Consider the following 24,901-nt stretch of genomic DNA (forward strand, 5'->3'; position numbering starts at 1 on the left):
GTGGGGAACAAAGGATATTATACCCCTAGCATGTTAAGGGTTAAGGGCGGAGGGCTTGGAGGACGGCTCTGCCCCGGGGCATCTGTTGTGGGTTCCCCGGGCTATGGGGGATGCCTGCTAGCAGTACTGGGGCGGTTTGCCCCCTGTCTGGGTTGTCTGCTTCTGGGCAGAGTTTTTCGCCCATCCAGTCTGCTTGCTCCCCACTTTTGCTGGCGTGTTTTCGTATTTTTTGTGTCAGCCACAGCCCTCTGTTCTGGTGGCCATTTTCTTCTGCCAGTTTCCCGGCGTGGCCACCAATACGGCATTGCGGTTTGTTTACCGCTCACTCGCCTGGGTGTGCGAGTGAGCGTCTTGGGTGAGTTTTTCACCTTTTTCAGGGGTTTTATTCTCCTGTTGTCGTTTCTTTGCTTTTCTGGTGTTTTCTGCCCGTTTCCTGTTCCTCTGGAAACGTTTGAGTGTTGATTTTACACTGGGTTTTCCATTTTATCTGTTTTGGGTCTGGGCCCTTGGGTTTGGGCTCAGTGTCCCTGTCTGTTATGCTTGCTCCCACACCTTGTCCCTCGGTTTTCGGTCTGTTATGACTGTTTCCCTGGGGGTTCTGTCTGGGGGCTGTGCTTTGCCTTTCTGTGGTGTATCTCCGCCGGCAAATGTGGTGGTTTGGGCTCCTCCTGGTTCGATTCCAGGTTCCAATGGATTCTTTGGTTTCATTCCGGAGGTTTCTTCCTCTTGGGTCCCCCTTTGTGGGTTCAGGGGGCTTTATTTCCTCGTGTGACCCGGTTCTGCCTTCTGGAGTTCTGGGGTCTTCCTGGCTTGCAGACTGATCTTTTTGGGTCTTGGCACGTGTTGTGGTCGTGCTGGGACTTTGGGTTTTGTTGTCGATGTGGGCCTTTTAAATTTTCTCGTATGTGAAAATTAAACTTTCGCATCGGGTTGTCTTGTCCTTTCTCGGGTTCTCAGGACTATAGTTATTTGATGTTTCTTACTGTCGCCTCGTTTTGTGCAGCGCTGGCAGAGCCGCTCCGGCTTGCATTCGGGGTAGACGTCACATCTGCTCCGTTCCGTATGCTTTCTCATGTTTTGTTTCACCTCCGGCCTGCTCATGCATCGCCTGAGCCGTCCTGGTCCTTGATCAGGGTATCTTCTTATCTTCTCAGTTTGTGGTAGCCCTTTTCGGTTCAGGTTTCTGCTCTTTGGTACTGGTGGTAGGTTTGTACGTTTGCAGCCTTTCTCCGTCCTTCTGGCGACGGCCGAGACGGCTGCTTTCCAGAGGGGTTCTTGGGTTATTGATGCTTGATTAGTTCGGCCGGGGGTGCGTCCTATGTTGTCCGGTTGCGCTTTTTGCCGTTACCTGTGTACCTTGTCTGGGGATGCGCTTTGGGTTGATCTGGTTCCCCTTGTTCCCTGTTTCAGGGCTCGGGTCTCCCAGGTCGTCCTCAGAGTTTTTTGAGGTCTGTCCTTGCGCCCGTGCTGTTCGGACATTTGCACCTTTTGCTGCTGTGTTGGTGACATCTAGGGCTCATTTCGAGCGCAGGGTTTTGAGGGTCGCACAGGTTCTTGGCCGCCCATTCTTTATGCTCGTCTGCTCCTGCGCGTTCTTGTTGCCTTGGGTCACAGGTTGCAGCCTGTTGTCTCGGCTTCGCGTTGCGGAGTTTGTGGCGGCCGCCTCCCGGGTCAGCCCTTTCTTTTCCTTTTCTTTGGGTATGAAGCTCCAGGGAGCCATAGAGGCTTCCTACAGAAAATCAGCGTTGAATGTAATGAAATGCCATTTTCTGGGTGAGCCCTGGAGGCTCCTTGGCAACCCTCCCTCCCACCGGTCGGCGTTTTTTTTCACGTTGGTTGAAGCTTAGCTTTCGAACTGATGCTAGGCAGCCTGCGCGGTAGGTCCGGGGCTCCCCCCTCCCCCTCTCGGGGTGGGGAGGGCTGCGCGGATGATCGGCACGGCAGTAAAGTGTGATGTTTGTTTGTTTCCTTGGGATTGTAGGGAGTTTCTACCTCTCTGTTCGGTTTTTTGTTTTAGTTTTTTACCATGTGGGGTTTATTTTGTTATGCCTACCTTTCTGGGTGCCTGATCCCGGTCGATGGTAGACAAGGAAAACCCCAATCACAAGGGGGGTTTTCCAGGGCCATTGCTCCCTAAAACCTCTCTGAAGGGGCCAGGTTCTGGCGCTGGTCCCTGGTAGGTCTGAACTCTTTAGCTAATGTCCCGGTCTAATATAACATACATTAGCCCGATAAGCTCCTGGAAGCCTCCGGGGTTCACCCAGAAAATGGTGTTTCATTACATTCAACGCTGGTTTTTTGTTCACATTACAGATATCCTCACACACTATAAGGCACCAACTATCATGTCACATTTATCTACCAAGTGCATATTCACATTGTAGTCTGCAACACAATCAGGTTTATACATCTCTCCCAGTATTTCAAACTTCACTTTCCAACTGTCCACTAATGCACCTGTGTGAATAGTTATCAACGTATTCACCTCACGTCTGTCCTTCCAATGCACTAATAACATCTTGTTGCATTCCCTTAGCTGACAAGTGCTCACTGCAATACCAGTACAGTACTGAACACCGACATTTGCCTCCTGTGTGGCTTTACAGTACTACAGATGCCAGTCTTATGTTCAAACAGGAACATAGTTAGCAGGGAGCTGGTATAATAACTCATGTACAGGATATGCCCCTCATTGAGCAGTGGTTCCATAAGTGTGTTTACAACACTCAAAGAAAACCTGTGTGGATATTGATCGAGACAGTCTGTGTCGGTACCCAAATATAATATCATATCAATCACTATTCCTGTTTCACACTCACTTATCACAAAAAATTTCAGTCCAAACTAGTGTTGCTTTGATTCGATATACTGCCTGGATGCAATCCACCCCTTAAAGAGAACTAGCGATTTGTCAATCACCACATTCTTTCCTGGTACAAAATAATCACAAGTCACTTCCCTCTCACATTGCTGAAAATTTTCCTCACTTTCCACAGTCTATCGTTTCTACTGACATTATCAATTTTGTCAAAGTGAAGGCACCTGAGAATTAGCAGAACCTATCACATGACATGTACTTGTTGAACACTGGGGTTGGAGCAATGCTGTCTTTGTGTCTTCCTTATCAAGCCTTTAAATAACCTAACAATATTATCTTATGTTATACCTGAAATGCAATGAGTATTAGTGGCTTTATGCATTGTGCTTGTCTTACCTATGTATCTTTCTCTCTTCATGTATCATATGTATGTACATTTGTGTCAACAATTATTATTATTATTATTATTATTATTATTATTATTATTTAGGATAAAAACCTACATTTGTGTATTTGGGAAATTTATGTAAAGAATTTACACCAAGTTTTTCGCACTCTCACAACTGCTTTGTCAAGTTCTGAGTATGTGATTAGGACGAGACTTACATCTTAACGTCTAATGAAGCTGCTATTCTGGGTCCAATCCTCTAATCCATTTTGACCTCCTGACAATGTCATCTCTATTTCCAACTGCTGATATACCTGCTGTAATGTCTTCTATGGAATTATAGTCACGAGTCCTTTATGTAATCCTGCTATTCTGAGAACTGGAGTTGTTATTAATAGAGGTGTTCATGTGGATACTATTCCTCATAACCCTCTCCATACCTAAAGGAATGCGGCTAATGAGACTGCTTTCATTCATCCATTTATTGTGATGTAATTTTAATTCACTCAATCATTTTCCTAATAAATATAACGTGTTCAGAAATTTAAAAGTTTTAATGAAATCCGCCCTGTCATGCCTGGTTTGTAGTGCTGTTAGCCCTGTGGCCTTTGAGTGTTCCTAATACGATAGTTGACTAAACTCTCAAATGACTTTTGTTGGCCAGTGTTGCACCTTCTCCAGAGCAGCTATGTCCTTCTGAAAATGAAGTCTCCATGCTTGGATACAGTAATCCAAATGGGAGTGCACCAGAAATTTATACAGGTGAACCATTACCTTCTTTTCTTTATAGTCAAAAGTACACAATCTTCTACTCTATTCTTACAAACCCTTTCTCTAATTGTATTTGGGTAATTGAAAACTATTTTGTCTTGTATCTACTACATTCAGAGTCAGTTTACTTAAGAGGGTTATATGGCAATTTAAATCTATTTTCTTATCAGGATTCCAAGGGTGTCTTTCAATTATAGTGTAAAGAATGCCTTTAGCTTTACTGTGAGCTTTTTCATTAAACCATGAGGGCTAACCTAAATCCAAGGAACTCTTATACAGTATAAGAATATACTACTACTATATTTAAATATGTGTAGTAGTAGGAGATGATAGAAATCTGGGAGGGAGTTTATAAATACTTGTAGAGATTGTAATGAAGTCTATGTGGGGGAAACAGGGAGAAAACTTAAGATCTGAACTGAAGATATTAAGAAATCATGTAGAATCATGGCTGGTAACAGTGCTATAGCAAGCCATAGTCGGAAAAAGGATCACAATATTGATTTTCATTAGTGTGAAATAATTTATAAAAGTAATAATATTAGAACGAGAAGGGTAGTGGAAGGGGTTCCAGTAAATACTCTAAATACTTTTGGTGGCAACAAAAGCTTTACCTAGGAGAATATCTTTACTAAGAAGTTATCTTGAGGTTATCTTGAAGTTATCTTGGGATGATTTCGGGGCTTTAGTGTCCCCGCGGTCCGGTCCTCGACCAGGCCTCCACCCCCAGGAAGCAGCCCGTGACAGTTGACTAACACCCAGGTACCTATTTTACTGCTAAGTAACAGGGGCATAGGGTGAAAGAAACTCTACCCATTGTTTCTCGCCAGCGCCTGGGATCGAACCCGGAACCACAGGATCACAAGTCCAGCGTGCTGTCCACTCGGCCGACCGGCTCCCCAAGAAAATGATTCTGCATGAATTAAAATTTGATCTCAATAAATGGATGAATGAAAGCAGTCCCATTAGCTGTGTTCCTTTGGCTATGGAGAGGGTTACGAGAAATAGCATCCAGACGAACACCTCTATTAATTACAACTCCAGTTCTCAGAGTAGTAGGATTACACAAAGGACACGTGACCATTATTCAACAGAAGACAGTACTGCAGGTACATCTGCAGTCAGAAATAGAGGTGACATTGTCAGGAGTTTAAGTAGGATAAGAGGATTGGACCCAGAATAGCAGCCTCATTACACGTTGAGATGTAAGTCTCATCCTAATCACATACTCCCACCGTGACAAAGCACTTGTGAGAGTGCGAAAGACTTGGTGTAAATTCCTTACATAAATTTCACAAATATACATGTGGGTTTTTATTCTGTTAGGCCTGTGAGAAGACATTACCATTAATTATTATTATTATTATTATTATTATTATTATTATTATTATTATTATTATTATGATATAGCTCGTTTTTTTTAAGTTTCGAACTCGAGCTCAATATTAGGAGGAACAGTTGGTGCCTTGGGAAAGCCACTGTTCATATTGAAAAGAAAATTCTTTGGCTCATTTTCATTTTGTGTTTTACATGGAAAATATAAAAAAATTGTTGATAAACAGCCAAAAATGATTAAGAATGTCAGATTAATGTTTGAAGAAAATTTGGATTAGGCCAGAACAAAATTTTCCAGATTTTGGAGGTTGCAGTGTACATTATTAAGTTAGAATAGCATAAATTAAAGCTTACATATTGATTCTTTTATATTTGAATTTGATTTACAGTGCCCATAAAAGATTCCCCATAAAAGTATGGATACTGGTTTCTTATTTTCTGGTTTGGTTTCCTCAGTAGCTTTCTAGAGCTTTAGCGCTGATAACCCTAAAACTTCAGATTGTACCAGGCTCCTAAGATTTACACAGGCCCACTGGAGGCCAGGATCAGAATCTGCTTATCCAAGCAAGGTGAGGAAAACCAACCAGAAATAAGGAAAATAGTAGAGACGATTGCTGGCAATGGGTTAATGATTCAAGATCCAACTTGCTTCTAGGTTGCAGCCCAGGTCACCTATAACACCAGTCTGCCGCTCACTTCTTTCACACGTCTAGGATTCTTAGCTGCTTCGTGATGCTAAATGATGTTGGTTTTTCCTTGAATATTTGTTCCATGTGAAGGCTGTTTCTTTTTCTTCTTCATGACTGTGTTTATACCAATCACACCGTGTGTTCTGTGGCTATTATATTATTCTAACTTTGGTCCAGGGTTCATATTTCCCCGTGCCACACCAGAGTTATCTTCTCTGGTGGAGGAATTTGGATTTCTCCTTTGACTGCTGGTGCCTTACACACACAACAGGTTTACTCTCTCTAGTCATATTAAGTGATTCTTACTATCCATTGTTTCCTATACCTTCTGTCATTGTCTTATTATCATGACTAGTTATGCAATTAGCCTACAACTTTTTCTCTGCATCAGGCATATCTCTCATTGTTTAACACCCATCCAGCCAGTTCTCATGCATCTGCATGTTTGTTTACATCATTTTCTCTCTTGATTGGGTCATGATTCATCTCCCACTTAATCTAAGCCAGACTGTTGCTTGCAACATTTTAGGATGTGTTCCTGTGTTTTGGGATGCCAATGATCATTCCTGTTGCCTCTGTCATTCCTCCTACTGGGCTCATGAGTTTAAATAATTCATTGTGTCGGGGGACGGGAAGCCAGAGTGTATTCATACACGTTAGGCTTTTATCGAGGTCATCCCCCTCCCCCAGGGTCGAATTACTGACCCTGCCCAGGATGCAACCCCACAACAAGCTGACTAACTCCTGAGTACCTACTTGCTGCTAGGTAAACAGATGCATTAGGTGAAAGGAAATGTACCCAACCATTTCTGTCCTACCCAGGATTCAAACCCGGAAGTGTCGATTGTGCGCCAAGAACGAACCCGACTGTACTACCGGGATCCTTTGGCAGTACTTATGTTCTGGTCAAGCTGCTTTCTCATTGGCAGCCTCCTTGCAAGATTGAAGGATCATACCTTTTTGATACAGGCTTTTGCAGCCATCAACATTGGAGGTAGGTGATGCTTCTCTTCAAAGAGGAAGATTTTAACAATTTGTTCCTGACAATGTATTCTTAGTACAGTACAAGCTTTTCCTTCTGATCCTGATGTTTTTGGGTCAGTTTCTAATCCCCATGCTTTCCTTGCCTCATTGGGCAAAGCAGGTTCTGATCCTGATTGCTGGTCAGTCTGTCTAAGTCTCAAGAGTCTGTTGTGGTCTGAAAGCTTTGAGTATGAGCAATTAAGCTCTGGGGAAATACTGAGGCGTCAACCAGAAGAGAGCATTTCATTACATTCAACGCTTGATTTTTTATTTCATGATTTCAGCTACAATGATGTGAAAGCTGAGCTGTCTCAAGAGGAAATTGCAGATGAATGTCAGTCTGAAGTTGAAAGTCACCAACCTGAGGGTAGCATAGTTTTTGACAACATTGGAGGTTCTGGTGCGGGCCCATCAGGGCTCTCAGTTATGGTGGAAGATCTTGTACAACAGCTGCCAGACAAAAAGCCTGTTATACAGCCAAGTAGAACATCCCCAGCTGGCCCTTCACATCTCCAGGCACAACACCTTCAACAACTTCCACAACAAATGCAACAAACTCAACAACACACTGAACAGCAGACACAACAGCAACAACAACATTCAATTCAGCAACAGCAGCAGTTACCACAACAGCAAACTATTCAGCAACAACAGCAGCAGCAGCTACAGCTTCAGGAACAACAACTCCAACAACAAGAGGAGCATCAGAACCAGCAACAGCTGCATCAACAGCAGCAGCAGCAGCAGCAGCAGCTGCCACCACATAAACAGCCACAATCACAAAATCTTTATTTACATCATTGCATAACAGTTCAATCACAATCCTCTCAACTACCCCCTCCTCTATCCCAACCACCATCAGCGTCCCACTCACCAAATACCACAACTACTCAGCAAGTTCGACAACAACAACAACCACCACCACCACCACCCCAGCAAATAGTTGGACTTCCAGAAGGAGCAGTAGTTGAGATGCAGGACACTGAGACTGTGGCACAGCAGTCTATGGCTGCAGTGTCTCCTAGTAGTCAACACTCCGTGTACCTGTCTCCACAGACTCCACAACATCTCACATCAAGAGGAGAACCACCGCCTTGGCCTTCTAAAGCTCGATCAGGTATGTCCAAGTGACTTATCTCTTCTACTCTGTAGAATCATCTTAAGTGATTTAATTTATTTACCGTTGTCTAAGACAAGAAGCCTGTTAGGCTTAACAGGGCACCCCTAGGCTAGTGACTGCTCTTCTCAAAGTTAAAACCCACAACAGCTGCCGTACTCCTATTACTGCTAGGTGAACCAAGGCATCAAGTGAAATGTAATGAAACACCTCTTTCGGGTGGGTTTCCTCTGTATTTACTATTTATGTCTGCAAGATCGAGCTATTAGCTCTTAGACCCTGTCTTTCTAACCAATCTATTTTTCCTCTATTATATCTAATACATATATTTCTCTCTAACACACTGACACCAGCAGTTGTATGGTGCCCATATCTTAAGAAGCACATCAACAAACTGGAAAAGGTGCAAAGACATGCTACTAAGTGGCTCCCTGAACTGAAGAGCAAGAGCTACAAGGTCGAGGAGAGGTTAGAGGCATTAACCCTAGAGGCATTAAATTAAATGCCTAGAGGTTAGAGGCATTAATTGTACAAGAATGTAACAACTCTTGTATATATCTCAAAAAAAAAAAAAAAAAACTAAGCTGCTCTGGGCTATTTGGCCTTCAACACCCACAGGCACAAAAAAAAAATAGTTTTTTTTTTAATTGTTAATTTGTGTTCCCTGACCACGAGTTGGTTTATGACCTTACACACAAAAATCACAATAGGGTTATGCATCAAATGAACAAATTCACAAGGGCCGTGATGAGGATTCGAACCTATGTCCGAGAGCATTCCAGATGCTGCCTTAATCGACTGAGCTACGACATGGTCAAAAGAGTTGAAACCCGAAGTTCTACTGAACTTGGATCCTGCAGCCTGTCCAAGACACAAACCAGGGGTTTTACACTACTCCCTCATGCACTCAAGCTATGTCAATAGGCAGGCTCTACCTCTTCGCCCTTACTTCATTATACATTATTATTATCTTTTGACCATGTCGTAGCTCATTCGATTAAGGCAGCGTCTGGGATGCTCTCGGACGTAGGTTCGAATCCTCGTCACAGCCCTTGTGGCTTTGTTGGTTTATGACATGTTTTCACCAGATACATATTGAAACTGGCACGTTCCGGTTCATCCGGAGTTCAGGGACTGGCTCGGTTTTGTTGTGGGGCGTCAAGGTTACCGCTTTCGTTGTCTTCCCTTCGGGTTGAATCTGGGGCCACGCGTTTTCACATGCCTCACTCAGGTCGTGGTGGCCCGCCTGCGTCTGCTAGGTGTTCGGGTGTTGGCCTATCTCGACGACTGGCTGGTTTGGGCTCCCAGCCAGTCCGCGTGTCTGCTCACCAGGGATTTGGTTCTTTCCCAGCTCACCAGGTTCGGGTTTTTGGTGAACTGGAGGAAGTCCCATCTGGTTCCATCTCAGGTTCGGTCTTGGCTAGGTCTCGTTTGGGACGCTCGTGCTGCTTCCTTGTCTCTTCCTCCGGCGGCTCTCTTGCACCTGCGGTCCCGCCTTCGCCCGTTTCTGAGGGGTTCCCGGGTCACAAGGTGGTTGCTCGAGAGTTTGTGCGGGAGCCTGAACTTTGCCATGATGGTCTACCCGGCAAGTTGGGTGTGGCTTCGTCGGCTGTTCAGGTTCCTTCAGGGCCGGCCCTTCCGTCTCTCTCGCGATCGTTGGGTTCGACCTCCGGGGGCTTTGCATCGGTTGCTGCGTCGCCGGCTTCCTCTTCGGGTTTTTCAGGGTTCGGTGCCTTGGCGCCTTCCCGTGCCCTCGCTTGATGTGTACACGGACGAATCTTCTCTTGGCCAGGGTTTTGTGACCAGTGCTCACCAGGCCGGCCAGGGGCGGTGGGTTCCGTCTTTCCCTCAGGCTCACAGCACGGTGCGGGAGTTCGCGGCAGTGTGGATGTCACTCCAGAGGATTCGAGTCGCTCGCGGATCGATGATCCGGCTCCATTCGGACTGCTCTCCGGTGGTTCATTGTTTGAACCGAGGGGGTTCGATGCGATCCTTGGCTCTTTGGGGCTGGTCGCTTCGGGTGACTCGTCTGCTGAGTTCTCGGGGTTTGGCTCTCCTGGCGGTTCATGCCCGGGGGGTGTCCAACGTCCTGGCGAACGGCCTGTCTCTCGGTTCTGTCCCCTGTCCTCGGAGTGGACAGTCGATGCCAACTCTTTCCGTTGGCTGTGCCGGATGTTCGGGACTCCGGACGTGGATCTCTTCACGTCGGCGTGGTCGAGGCGTCTCCCGGTTTATGTGGCGCCCTTTCCCGACTGCGAAGCCGTCGGGGTCGACGCCTTCAGGCTGGACTGGGCGAGGTGGGGTTACCTGTACCTCTTTTCCCTGGTTCCGCTGTTGCTCCAGGTCCTGACTAGCTTGGAGATTTACCAGGGTCGTGTTGTCCTTCTGGCCCCTTGGTGGCCAGCCCAGCCTTGGTTTCAGGCACTGCTTGCTCGGTGTCCGTACCCGAGGGTCTTCCCGTGGCTCCGCCTCTTTCAGCAGATCAGTCCTGCGCTGTACGAGGCTGGTTCCATCTTCTCCTCGAGTCTTCGTGTCTGGTGTTTTTGACTCGGGTTTATTATTCATTGTTTGGTGCGCAGGTGGCTTCGTTATTGGTCTCCCACCTGCGTGCTTCGTCTCAGCGGCAGTATGAGGTTTCCTGGTGGTCCTTCCGGTTTTTCCAATCACTGTGTCGGTGTTTTTCGGTCTCTGATAGGGTTGTTCTGTCCTTTCTCTCTTGGCTGTTTCAGGACCGTCATCTTATGCCGAATACGGTTGCTTCGTATCGTGCGGCGTTGGCGGAGCCGCTTCAGTTTGCTTTTGGGGTTGATGTTACTTCCGCCTCGTTTCGCAAGTTATCTCGGGCGTTGTTTCACCTCCGGCCTGCTCATGCGCCGCCTGAGCCGTCTTGGTCTTTGGACAGCGTGCTCTCGTTTCTTGTTTCTCTCTGCCCAGGTTTGTGGTGGCCCCTTCCGTTCGGGATTGTTTTTCCAAGGCTCTTTTCCTGTTGGCATTGGTCTCGGGGGGTCGGGTTGGCGAGCTTCATGCTCTCCGGCACCGGGGTTTCTGCTCTTTCGGTCCTGGTGGTCGTTTTGTTCGTTTGCAGCTGTCTCCCTGATGGCTGCGTTCCGGAGGGGGCCGTGGGTTGTTGATGCTTGGTTGGTCAGGCCGGGGGTGCATCATGTGTTGTGTCCGGTTGCGGCTCTCCGCCGTTATTTGCGCGCCACGGCTTCTGTTGCCGGGGATGCGCTCTGGGTTGATCCGGTCTCCCTTCTTCCCTGTTCCCGGGCTCGGGTCTCTCAGGTTGTCCGCAGGGTTATTAAGTGTAGTCAGCCTGCTGTTTTTCCCCGGGCCCACAACGTTCGTAAATTTGCTGCTTTGGCGGCTGTCTTTGGCAACATGTCTTGGGTGGACATTCGGGCCTGGGGTTTTGGAGATCGAACAGGGTCCTGGCCGCTCACTACCTGGTGAATGTTCCTGGGCCTCGTCAGGCCTGCGTTGCTTTGGGTCGGCAGTTGCAGCCAGTTGTCTCGTCTTCGTGTTGAGGAGTGAGGACGGCCCGCCGCCCGGGTAAGTCCCTGTTTTTTTCCTTATCTTTGGGTAGTTAGCTCCGGGGAGCCGACGGGGCTCCCCCCAGAAAACCAGCATTGAATGTAATGAAACGCCATTTTCTGGGTGAGTCCCGGAGGTTCCCCGGCATTCCTCCCTCCCTCCAGTCGGCGGTGTTTTTCGCGTTTTTGGTTTTTAGTTTTGGTTTGTCAAAAACCACATCTTGGTTTTTGACATCCAGCCTAAGAACTAATGGTTGGGTCGCCGACGGTGAGGTCTGGGGCTCCCCCCTTCCCCCTCCCTGGGAGGGGGGGGAGGGTTGCGCAGATGGTGGCGCGGCGACATGATGACGTCATGAGGGCTAATTTTCGTTTGGGGAGTTCTGTCCACCTGTTCGGTCTTCGGTCGCAATAGTTTACCAGAATAGGGGTTTATTTTGGGGTGCCTACCTTTCTGGGTGCCAGTCCCGGTCGATGGCAGACATAGAATGCTCCCAATCATTCGGGGGGGTCTCTATAGGCCATTGCTCCTCGTGCCTCTCTGAGGGGGCCAGGTTCTGGCTCGTGGTCCCCGGTAGGCAAGAACTCCATGCATTGACTGATGCCAGAAAGTTATACATATCCATTCAGCCTGGATAGCTCCGGGGAGCCTCCGGGACTTACCCAGAAAATGGCGTTTCATTACATTCAACGCTGGTTTTTTGACTAGTTGTATATAAAATTTGGTTCAACTGGCCCAACTCTCAGCATTGTAGCATAAACAGGAAGAAAGAAAAAAAAATATTGAATTATGTGTCAACATTTTTCCAAAATGATCAAAAATTAACAACAAACAAATGTGTTAACTGAAATCATGTCTATGACTCTCAGCTATCACAATAGAATATAATTAAGTATTTTAATATTCAGTTTTATGCAAAAAAAAAAAAAAAAAAAAAAAAATTCTGTGGGGAGCCCCTACGGCTCCCTGGAGCTTATCGAGCTAATGTATGTTATATTAGACCGGGACATTAGCAAAGGAGTTCAGACCTACCAGGGACCAGCGCCAAAACCTGGCCCCTTCAGAGAGGTTTCAGGAAGCAATGGCACTGGAAAACCCTCTTTTGGTTGGGGTTTTTCTTATCTGCCATCGACCAGGGTCAGGCACCCAGAAAGGTAGACATGACAGAACAAACCCCACATGGTAAAAAACTAAAACAAAAAACCGAACAGAGAGGTAAAAACTCCCTACAATCCCAAGCAAACAAGCAAACATCACACTTTACTGCTGCACCGATCGTCCGCGCAGCCCTCCCCACCCCGAGAAGGGAATGGGGGAGCACCAGACCTACCGCACCGGTGCGGTAGGACCTTAACTATCCTTGGAATGTTTTGTTTTGCACTGGCCATTGAATTGTATTTTTGTTCCACTCACCTTCCATGTGCCTTAAATTTAAATTTTTATTGGCATTTAGGATGGATGTGCCTTCATTATTCTTTCTTCAGGTATCTTTGGCATTCTTTCCACTCCAGTTGGTTCACACTCCTCCAGAACCTACTTGGTCATTGAATCGGGTCTTGGCATTTTTGTCTCTCCACTTTTGGGTTTCTCCTTCTAACAAGGATTCTTTTTTCAGGGGCACCTTTTTCTTGACTCTTGGTTCAGTCTGTTGAAATAGTAAGGTTCACACTTTGTTGGAAACATGGCTTTTTTCTTTAGACCAAGTAATAATTTTCTTCACTTTCAACTTCCTCCTTCATATTTGACTAAGTATGAGGCTTCTGCTTTCTGCAGGGATACTTTTGTTACTGAAACATGGTTTGTTTGGCTGGGGGTGCATCTTATTTGTACACGGTCCTATGGCTGCTCTCATTGTTTGGGTCAAGGGTTCATCATTGGGTTCATCAAGCCAGTATATTGTGTTCTTTGCTCCATAGTAAAGCTCTCCCAGGTTATCCAGAAGGTGGTTCAGCTTAGCCATGGTGTGCTGATGTTTGCTGCCTTGATAACCTTTTCTTCTGCCAGTAATTTGTTTTGTCAGTCATTTTGATTTTATTTTGGTTTTGGGGCTATCTGTGATTTCTAAAGTTGCCTTACCTCTGTTGCCCCTGTTACCTAGCAGGGGCATAGGTACCTGGGTGTTAGTCAGCTGTCATGGACTGCTTCCTGGGGGTGGAGGCCTGGTCGAGGACCGGGCCGCGGGGACACTAAAAAGCCCCGAAATCATCTCAAGATAACCTCAAGATAACCTCATAGTGTGAGCCAGGTTGAGGCTCTCAGTAGGTCAGTGCACTTTTCAATGCTTGACACTAGAGCACAAACTATAGGGGGCTACCAAGAGCCCACCAGAATAGGGGATTTCATTACATTCAGTACCTAATTTATATATTATTCTTGTGTCTAAATGTTGGCACAAATGTTTTCCGTCATTTGCTATAAGAAAAGTTCCCGAAATGTAAACAAAAATGCAAAATCTAAAAATTTAGCAGTCCCCATGGTGTAGTGGTAAGATGCTCGCCTGGCATTTCGCGAGCGCTTTGTCCTGTGTTTGTATCCTGGCCGGGTAGGATTGACTGAGCGCAGATCCTTAACTGTAGCCTCTGTTTAACCCAACAGTAAAATGGGTATCTGGTTGTTAAACGATTTGGTGGGGTCATATTCTGGGAAACATAAGATTAAAGACTTGCCCGAAATGCTACATGTGCTAGTGGCTGTACAAGACTGTAAGAACTCTAAGAATACATTTTCATAAAAAAAAAAAAAATACCTTGAAATCCAAACTTTCCCTTTTTCACAATATATCCTGAATGAATTTGTCCAGATTTTGAAGGATGCACTTTATGGTAAAGTACAGTAATATCTTTTTATTAATGGATTTTTTTTTTATATCTCAGATGATGGAACTACAGAGACAACTCCATTCGTTAAGCTAAAAGTTCCTGCTAAGAGCTGGGGGCACTTCAGCAGAACTAGTCCCAGAAAAGGTAATTAATGTATATAAATATCTGTATGAAATTTTATATGAAAACTGTTCTGTATGAAATAACTCAAACTATACTTAAAAAAAAAAAGATATTTTGCAGTGATAATAGATAACATTTCTAAACAAACTTTCCTCAGTAGCTACTTCAGTCTTACATACTGAACTCAAGAGAACAAACACTCCCCTTCCTTCCCAGGCTCTGACTTTTGCCACAGTATTGCGTGACTTTTCAAATAGTTTTACCCCCAGCATAAAGTGGGTCTAGAGCTCAGTGAAGGTCATAGCTCATCACACCAATGACACAGATGCTTTCAGTAACTCAGAGACCCATAAAATCACCCCAAAACATTCTCAAGCATATCTTGTAAACTAAAAAACCAACGTTAAATGTAATGAAGCGCCAGTTCATGGGTGAGCTCCAGAGGCTCCCTGAAGCTATCATACTGATCAAATGCCATACTACTTGAGTATCATCAGTAGCAGAGTTCTTCGTAAGCCTATCAGGGACCACGGGCCAGAACCTGGTCCCCCTCAGAGAGGCAAAGGGAGCAATGGCCATGACCACTTTACATATAACCCCTCAACTGTGCAACGCACCTGCAGGTCCTCGTCCTGGGTGCGCAATGCGCCTCCGGGTATTTTTATTTTTCATGTTCCATTCAAAACTGGCACGCGGTGAGGTGGGTACGAGATGGATGCTCATCCGCCATCTTGAAAAAAAATCCCAGCATGCCCCACGGCCATGGGGAGCCTCAGTTTCAAAGCAGCAACCATGTCTGACGCATTGTCTACGCGCACCCGCTCCACGGTGACCCAGGGTCATGGAAAACGACTCTCTGAGGAGGAGATACGCGACATTTTTGTATGATGAAAGTGCTATGGATGATGACCTAGACTATGATCCAGAGAAAGACCTTACACAGAGGTCTGATATGAGTGAGGGAGAGACTGAGGTCCATGATGTGGAGAGCATGTATGGTACACACGCCTTGCCCAGAACTGCCCTCCCACTCTGGGTCAACACCGTTATCACCACCTCCACCATGTATGTTCCCAGATGCAAGTTTATTCAGTGACAGTACTGTACATGCGATGAATCTTTCTCGGGCTTCAGTGACATAGGCTCCGATACGAGTAGTGTGGACAACCCGAGTACAAGCAGCGGGGGTGTTACCAGGCGGGGTTTTGCGGCCCCAGCAACACATCGCTGCAGGTGGCAACGTGTCTCACAACAACAGGACAATGACGACAGTGGCCCCCTCAACATCAGATGTTCGTGGTAGGCCTATAGTTCGTAAATCTGCCTCATCGCCTAGCATACCCTCACACAGTTCCAGCACCAGACGACATAGCCATGTTTTTGATGCTTGTGATGGTGTTGGCCGTGGTATTGGCGCCAACACCAAACCCCCAGGTGTACTTGTGTGAGAGGATTGTGCCACATTTGTCCCTCAGATACCAACGTTTGATGATACTGATGTTGGTGTTACACCATTATTCCCATTTACCGGTGATGGTATGTCAGAAATGGAATATTTCCTGGCATATTTCGACCACGAATTCATGACGCATTTTGTGACTGAGACAAACAGGTATGCACACAGCCTCATAGATGCCGGCATTTTACCTGCCTCACGCCTCACGCAATGGAAGGACACGACAATTGACGAAATGTACGTGTTTCTGGCACTGAGCATGATGATGAAGCACTCCAAGAAAGCTGTCATCCAGGATTATTGGAGCAAAGACAGCTTAGTTCCATCGGCCGTGTTCAACTGGTATATGTCGAGTGATAGGTTTCTCTTGATTCTCAGGTGCATGCATATCGAGAATAATGCAAATGAGAACAAACACGACAGACTGTGGAAGGTACGGAAGGTGTTCAGTGACATGAGAGGGAAGTTCAAGGATTATTTTGTACCTGCACAGAATGTGGTTATTGATGAATCACTAGTACTGTTCAAGGGACGACTGGCATTCAAGCAGTACATCCCATCAAAATGGCACCGTTTTGGACTGAAGTTTTTCGTGCTGTGCGACTGTGTGACCGGTATTGTCTTGGACATAATATTGTATTATGGTACAGATGTCGACATACCAGCTCTGGATGAACACGGGTTCTCTGGCAGTGTCGTAAAAACCCTGATGGAACCGTTGCTGAACAAGGGGCATATACTGTTCACCGACAACTATTACACCAGCCCCTTGTTGACCAGATACCTCCTTGCCCACAACACCAGCGTATGTGGCACTGTGAAGGCCCACAGGAAGGAAATACCAATGTTCGGTATTGGTATAGCAGTGGGTGATTGCCAGCTGCGCAAGTATGACAACGTGCTGTCAGTGTGGTGGAAGGACAGATGCGAGGTGAATATGCTGACTACGATTCACACCAGTTCCATGTTGGACAGTGGCAAAGTCCACTTTCAGACGAGCTTCCCCATGTATAAACCCGGACTGTGTCATAGACTATAACGTGAACGTGCACCTCATCGATAAATGTGGCATGATACTAGGTGCAGTGGAGTGCGTATGCAAGTCTGTGAAGTGGACGAAAAAGTTCTTCTTCCACCTAATAGATGTTGCAGTGCTCAACTGCTTCAATATGTACCTGGTAAAATCTGGCAGGAGACTGTCAATACGTACATTCAGTGCCTGTGTTGTGTCACAGCTGCTAGTAAAGTATGGCAAGGAGGGATCCATTGTACCATGCGGGGTGCAAGCAACAATGCCACATGCAGCTCCAGACAGACTGAGGGGTAATGAGAACTTTGGAGTACACATGCTCAAGTATATGCCAGGCACAGCAATCATGGGAGAAGGGTAAACATGCGAGTATAGTATGCAGGAACATTACCCGCAGAGAACAAAAGCAAAGATGCATCACCACCTAGTGCGTGGAGTGCAAGGTGCCACTCTGCCCCGTTGGCTGTTTTGCAGCATGTCACACACTTGCGGAATACTGAGTGTGTTTATGGTGTGTGTATATTGTGTGTGATATTGTATAGTGTGTATATAGACTGTAAATATAAGTATATTAGCATGATACATTGGAAATATGTGCAGGATACGTAAACACTTTGGTGATGCACGTAACACAGTGTCTACGGACAGTACGAGTGTTCTACTGCCATAATATAGTGTACATGTTCATTATACATAGGATTGGCACATAAAAACAAATATATTGTATTTGGAACTGTGCGCAAAAAATGAACAAAAATATATTCGCGGTAGTACGCACGCATCCTGCCCCGGGCGCCCTACTGGCCCACAGGCCAGTAGTAGAGTGTACGCTACGGGCAAACGGGGAATGATGCGTCACGTGCCAACTTATGGACCCCATAGCAGCCGAAGTACAATTTCGATTTTCCGTTACTTTACCCATACTCAAGGAAGGGTTTTTGTCACTTTCAAAACAACAAATAATTTTTTTCAGAGAATTTCTTTCCTGCACACTGGGGGTGTCATATTTGGAAGCCGTGCAGTTGAGGGGTTAAAGAATGTCACCTTGCCATCGAAAGGGAAAGGACCCAAAAAGGTAGGCAAATCAAAACAGATCACTGTCTGGTTGAAAAATGGCAAGCTACATCCTCCCAAGAAAGAATTTCCCCAGAAAGCAAACAAACAAGAAAATCTTCGTCCAACTAACCTCCTGCTCGTTAGCTCCACCCCCAGCAGGGAGGGCGGAGCTGACTGCCACCATTCACTTCTTTGTCTGATGTAGTCGTGCCAAGTGGTCCCTGTCGCTCTGGTTTAGTGTTCCCGTTTTCTTTGGTATTTCTTCGCTGTGATGGTGTTATGAAATAGAAATGTGCGTGTTGCCAGTAGTTTAGAGTACTGGAGCAGTATGCGCCTTTGGTCCCCTTCCCTAGGTGCTCCGTAAATACTACCCTTATGTCTCAAGGTTATCTTCCCTAGTGCATTTTGGAAACACTCCCCATTAGAGGGCTTCGATCCTTACTTGTGGTTGTCCTCGCCATTGGGAGTGAGTCAGGGTACTTGGGCTTTCGCCCTTACCCTGGGTAGGGTGTTTTTGTTTGCTGGCGAGGTGCACTGAAACTAGCACAGCCAGCATTGCTATTACATGGCACCAGATGTTTATCTCTGGGTGGTTGTTTGCTTGTTGTGTGATTTCGTTTTTTTTTTTTTTGTTATTTTGGCATGTTAGCCTGTTGTGGCAGTGGAGGTCTGCCTATTAGGCAGAGCCTAATAGGCAGCTCTGCTTCGTTTGCTTTCCTTCCTTCATCTGTTTCAGAGGGGCTCCCGGGTAACACAGCGGTTGGTCGAGGGTTTGTGCTGGAGCATGAACTTTGCCATGATGGTCTGCTCGCCTGGTCGGGTGTGGCTTCGTCGGCTATTCTGGTTTCTTTGGGGACATCCCTTCTGTTTCTGTCGCGACCGCTGGGTTTGGCCTCCAGGGGCCTTGCGTTGGTTGCTGCATCGCCAGGCTTCCTCTTCGGGTTGTTTGGGGTTCAATGCCTTGGCGCCTACCCAAGCCCTCGCTCGATGTGTTCACGGACGCGTCGTCTCTTGGGGCTTTTTGACCAGTGTTCACCAGACCTGGCCAGGGGGGGGGGGGTTCCATTCCTCCGTTGAGTTCACAGCACGGTGTGGGAGTTCGTGGCTGTGTGGATGTTGCTATAGAGGATTCAGGTCTTTCGCGGATCGACGGTACAGCTCCATTTGGACTGTTCCCCGGTGGTCATTGCCTGAACTGCGGGGGGTTTAAAGCGGTCCTTGGCTCTTTGGGGCTGGTCGCTTCGGGTGACTCGTCTGCTGAGTTCTCGGCGTTTGGCTCTCCTGACGGTTCACGTTTGGAGGGTGTTAAATGTCCTGCCGGATGGCCCATCCTGGTTCATTCCCTGTTTACGAAATGGACGACCAACGCCAACTCGTTCCATTGCCTCTGCCAAACGTTTGGGCCTCCAGAAGTGGATCTCTTTGTGTCGGAGTGGTCAAGGCGTCTCCCAATATATGTGGCTCCCTTCCCCGACTGCAAGGACGTCTGGGTCGATGCCTTCAGGCAGGAATGGGCGAGGTGGGGTTACCTGTACCTCTTTCCCTTAATTCAGCTGTTGCTAAAATTCCTGGGTCGCTTGGAGACTTACCAGGGGAGAACTACCCTCTAGGCCCCGTGGTGGCTGACCCAGCCTTGCTCAGTGTCTGAACCCAAGGGTCTTTCCGCGGCTCCGCCTCCTTCAGGAGATCGGTCCTGCCAGTTACAAGGCTGGTTCGATCTTCTCCTCGAATCTTCACATCTGATTTTTCTGACTCGAGTCTATCACCATTTGTATGGGGCGCAGGTGGCTTTGTTGTTGGTCACCCATCTGCGTGCTTCGTCTCGGCGGCAGTATGAGGTTTCCTGGCAGTCATTCCATTTTTTCCTGTCACTGTGTAGGTGTACTTCAGTCTCTGATAGGGTTGTTTTGTCCTTCCTGTCTTGGTTGTTTCAGGACCATCATCTTATACCGAATACTGTCGCCTCCTACCATGCGGCGCTGGCGGAGCCACTCCAGCTTGCATTCGGTATTGATGTTATGTCTGCTCCGTTCCACATGTTGTCTCGTGCATTGTTTCACCTCCGTCTTGCTCATGCGTCGCCCAAGCCCTCCTGGCCCTTGGACCAGGGGCTCTCTTTCCTCTCTTCTCCTCGGTTTGTAGTGGCACCTTCAGTTCAGGATTGTTTTTCCAAGGCTCTTTTCCTGTTGGCATTGGCCTCTGAGGGATGGGTCGGGGAGCTTCATGCTCTCCTCCGGCGCAGGGATTTCTGCTCTTTTGTCCTGGTAGTAGATTTGTTTGGTTGCAGCCGTCTCCTTCTTTTCTGGCGAAGAGTGAGACTGCTGCTTTCCAGAAGAGTCCATGGGTTGTTGATGCTTGGTTGGACAGACCGGGTGTGCATCATGTCTCGTGTCCGGTTGTGGCTCTTCACTGTTATTTGGGCACCACGGCTTTGGTGGCTGGGGATGCACTTTGGGTTGATCCGGATTCCCTTCCTCCTTGTTCCCAGGCTCGGGTCTCCCAGGTCATCTGCAGGATTATTAAGGATAGCCAGCCTATGGTCTATCCCCGTGCCCACGACGTGCGTAAGTTTCCTGCTTTGTCTGCCATCTTTGGCAAAATGTCTTGGGTTGACATTCGGGCACGGGGGTTTTGGGAGGTCGAACAGGATCCTGGCCACTCGCTACTTGTCAATGTCCCTGGATCACGTAGGGCCTGCATTGCATTGGGTCTGCGGTTGCAGCCAGTTGTCTCGGCTTCGCGTTGAGGAGTGAGGACTGACCACCACCCGGGAAAGTCCTTATTTTCTGTGGGGAACCCCTACGGCTCCCTGGAGTTTATCGGGCTAATGTATGTTATGTTAGACCAGGACATTACCTATGGCGTTCAGACCTACCAGGGACCAGCGCCAGAACCTGGCCTTTTCAGAGAGGTTTCAGGGAGAAATGGCCCTGGAAAATCCCATATGGTTGGGGGTTTTCCTTATCTGCCATCGACCAGGGTCAGGCACCCAGAAAGATAGGCATAACAAAACAAACCCCACATGGTAAAAACTACAACAAAACCGAACAGAGAGGTAGAAAACTCCCTACAATCCCAAAGAACAATCAAACAATCAATTTACTGCCGCGCCGGTCGTCCGCGCAACCCCCCCCCCCCCCTCGTGAGGGGGAGGGGGCCCCGGACCTCACCGCGCCGGCTGCCTTCAGTTCACTAGCTAGTGTCAACCGGGATAGATGCTTCTCTGGCCTCAAATTCCTGGGCGGTGTTTGCCTTGTGTGGCGTTCTCTGCTGTCTTTGTGTATTGTATGGTGGCCAGGAGTACCTCATCAGTGCCGGGGCTGCATGCGCCTGGGGGTTTCCTTCCCTAAGCGCCCTGTGAGTACTGCCCTTGCGTGTCAGGGTTATCTTCTCTGGGGCGTTCGGGAACTGCTCCCGTAGGGGTTCTTACTGCTCGGCATTTGCCTTGCCCTTGGGGCCAGCTGGGGCTTGGGACCCTTGTTTGGCCTTGGGTAGGGATTGGTTGTTGTGCTGGTTAGGGCGTCAAGGTGTTGCACAGCCTGCCACCTAAGCGGCGGCCGGTTCCTGTTGCCACTGGAGACGGTGTATTTTTGCAGGGTTTTTCTTTTGTTTTGTTTTTGTTTGCCTGGTGGAGGTTCTGCCTCGTGGGTCTATAGTCCCCCTGATATTGTTTTGGTGGCCCTCTGCTAGGCCCTCGTGCTTGTACACGTCCCAGGGGATTTTCAGTGTTATCATCTACCCTTGTTGTTGGGTTTCTCAACCGGTAAGCAACACCTTGCCCGGGCTTCCCGTAGTTGTTAATCTACGGGCCCTGGAAACCCCTGTCGGGGCTCGGGGACCCATGGATGCGTCCCCCGAGTTCCAGCCTGCCTTGTGCGGGTTTGAAGGTTGCAGTGTGCCCGTGTCTCGGTGACAGTCACCTGTTTTGCCTCCGTCATGCTGCCTGTTGGTTCCATGACACCTTTGACCCAGTCTTGCGAGTCATGTTCTCTGCTTGTGTTCCAGTTTTACTCTGAGGATGTTCCTATTAGGGTACAGGCAGCATCAGTGTTGCATGTTAGGTTTAGGTTATTGCAACACGCTAGGTTGGTTTCCCACCCAGATGCCCCGAGGCTGCCCCGTTTTGGCTTTAGGAACCCTGACCTGGGGGTGTTGGTCACTATGGCTTTGGCTCCAGCCGCGCCCCCTGGTCCTTTCCCTGTGGTTCTTCCTGCACCTCCCCCCCCTTCCCTGTGTCCAGCTCCAAAACGTCTGAGGGTTTCGGCCTCGGCACAGGGTTTAGTTGGTAATGAGACTCGGGCTGCTTCGGGGGCTGCCTCATCTGGGTCGGGGACGGAGGCATTTGAGCCGGTTCCTCCTGCCGAGGCTTCTGGGTCCCGCCAGCAGACCCCTTTCTTGTCTGCCTTTCCCTTGGACTCTGCCTTTTGTTCAGGGGTAGAGGGTTTGGAGGACGGCTCTGTCCCGGGTCCCGATGTGGGGGATCCTGGGGCTGGGGAGGAGTCGACCTGGGGGCCTTGGGCCCCCTGTGACCCCGCTTGGGTGCTTTTGCCTTCCTCGCGGGGCTTATTGTTGCAGGGGGAGGGATTTTCTTATCCCCCTTCCCTGTATGAGTATGATTTGGGTTCGGTTCCGGGCGCCTTTGGGTACCTCGGATCCATCTTTCCAGGGGTTTGCTACTTCCCACATCTCCGCGAAGGTGGCTCAGGAAGCTCTTGCTGCATACCTCTTGCGAGACCTGGGTTATGCCTTCCCAATGGATCCGTCCTCATTTGAGTTCGGTTGTTCTTCCCGTTTTTGGGTGCGGTTGGAGGTTCCGGAGTCTTCCTGGCTGGGAGACTGCCCTTTCTTTTCGCTGAGGGCGTGGCATGGGTTCTGTCGAACCCGCACGCTTGATTGGCGGGAGACTGCTACTCATATACAGGTTTACCTGGGGGGGGCGAGTTTGAGCACCTTAATGTGTGCTTATTTGCTCCCGTGCTTTCTCGGGATGTTGGCCTTTTCCAGCTTCACGAGCAGGTTCCTCAGCTTTCAGCTTCGTTGGTTGCGGAGGAGTCGCGCGCCCGTGGGCATTTGGCTTCGGTCTTGTGTTTCTTTTTCCTTCTCGAGCTGTCTTCTGCTTGGCTTGAGGAGGATGTGGGAGTGTTGAATGAGGGGCCTTCGTCCGGGGCGCTGTCTTTGGCAGCTAGGGCGTCGGCTGCACTGTTGAAGCTCTTTGTGCCCATCCTGAAGGAAGCGGTGTCTCTGTGTTTTGCTTCTCGCCTCGCGTGCCGTCAGGCTGTGCTCGCCCCCTCTTTTTGGAATCCGCTTGGGCCCTGGCTCTTAGGTTTTCGTCTCCGTTTTGTCTGTTGCTGTTTGCAGAGACTGCGGTCTCTCAGTTTCTGCACGCGGCTTCGTCCAGTTGTCGTCCTATGGCAGACTTGTTGCTTCTCCGAAGCGGTCATTCTCGGCAGTTTCGGAGGGGTCGTGCCAGGGTTCAGGGTTCTGCTGGCCGAGGTGGGCCATTGGTGCCAGTTTCTGAGCCGTTGTTCCCTTCGGGGCCAGTGTCGTCTGGTCGGCGCGGTGATCACCTTGTTCGACGTTTGGGTTCTCGTAAGGGGCGTTGGCCCTTTCATGGTTCGCCCCGTTGACGGGGCGATGGGGAGGAGGCTCGCTCTGTTTGCTCACGCTTGGTCCCACAATTTGTGGGCCTTTTCGGTCGTGTCATCCGGCCTGCGGTGGCGTTGGGCGACTCGTCCTCCCTTGGGGGGTTCAGGGCTAACAGGGCAGGTTTTCCTCTCCTGCGCTTCGTCAAGTCATCTTGGAGTGGGTGCGCTTGGGCGTGGTCGAAACGACTACGTCCCTCAGGTGGGTTTCCCGTCTGTTTCCAGTACTGAAATGGGACTGTGCGGATCTGAGGTTCATTCTGGACTTGTCCCGTCTGAACCCCTGGATTCCTTGCCCCTCCTTTCAGATGACTACTCTGTCTCAGGTCTGGCTTCTGTTGCAGCCGGGTGCCTGGATGGTGTCCCTGTACTTCAAGGACGCCTATTGGCACGTTCCTATTCATCCAGGGTTCAGGGACTGGTTAGGTTTCGTAGTGGGGCATCACGCTTACCATTTTCGATGCCTACCTTTTGGCTTGAATCTGGCACGTCGCATTTTCACGCGTCTGACCCGGGTTGTGTTGACCCGTCTGCGTCTTCTAGGGATTTGGGTTTTGGCCTACCTCAACGACTGGCTGGTGTGGGCTCCCAGTCGGTCTGCTTGTCTGCTCGCCAAGGTGAACTGGAGGAAGTCCCATCTGGTTCCGTCCCGGGTTCGGACCTGGCTGGGTCTTGTTTGAGATTCTCGGACCGCTTCCTTGTCTCTCCCTCCAGAGGCGTTGTTGCGACTGCAGGACAGCCGTCGGCAGTTTCTGAGGGGGTCCCGGGTCACTCGGCGGTTGCTCGAGTGGTTGTGCAGGAGTCTGAACTTTGCCGTGCTCGTCTACCCATCTGGTCGGGTTTGGCTTCGGGCGTTTGTTTTGGTTCCTTCGGGGACGTCCCTTCCGCCTCGCTCGCGATCATTGGGTTCGTCCTCCGTGGGCCTTGTGACGGTTGCTGCTTCACCGGTTTCCTCTTCAGGGTTTTCGGGGTTCGGTGCCTTGGCGCCTTCCCGAGCCATCGCTCGATGTGTACACGGATGCGTCGTCTCTCGGCTAGGGCTATGTGACCAGTGCTCACCAGGCAGGCCAGGGACGGTGGGGTCCGTCCTTCCGTCGGGCTCACAG

The 24,901-nt window shown here is 48.7% G+C and overlaps 1 protein-coding gene across 4 annotated transcripts in view; it reads left to right on the forward strand.

The window, feature by feature from the left end:
- Positions 1-24,901, forward strand: part of LOC123771083 (neuronal PAS domain-containing protein 2) — a 232,933-nt gene that overhangs the window by 158,553 nt on the left and 49,479 nt on the right. For 3 of the 4 annotated variants that reach the window (XM_069309569.1, XM_069309571.1, XM_069309570.1), the window contains 3 exons: positions 6,824-6,995; positions 7,309-8,141; positions 14,543-14,632. In XM_069309569.1, coding sequence (XP_069165670.1) covers positions 6,824-6,995; positions 7,309-8,141; positions 14,543-14,632 — 1,095 coding nt within the window. The remainder of the gene's footprint in view (positions 1-6,823; positions 6,996-7,308; positions 8,142-14,542; positions 14,633-24,901) is intronic. The other variant, XM_045763406.2, reaches the window with a different exon arrangement.

This window comes from Procambarus clarkii, chromosome 65 (assembly GCF_040958095.1).
Source record: "Procambarus clarkii isolate CNS0578487 chromosome 65, FALCON_Pclarkii_2.0, whole genome shotgun sequence".
In the NCBI taxonomy this organism is placed as follows: Eukaryota; Metazoa; Arthropoda; class Malacostraca; order Decapoda; family Cambaridae; genus Procambarus; species Procambarus clarkii.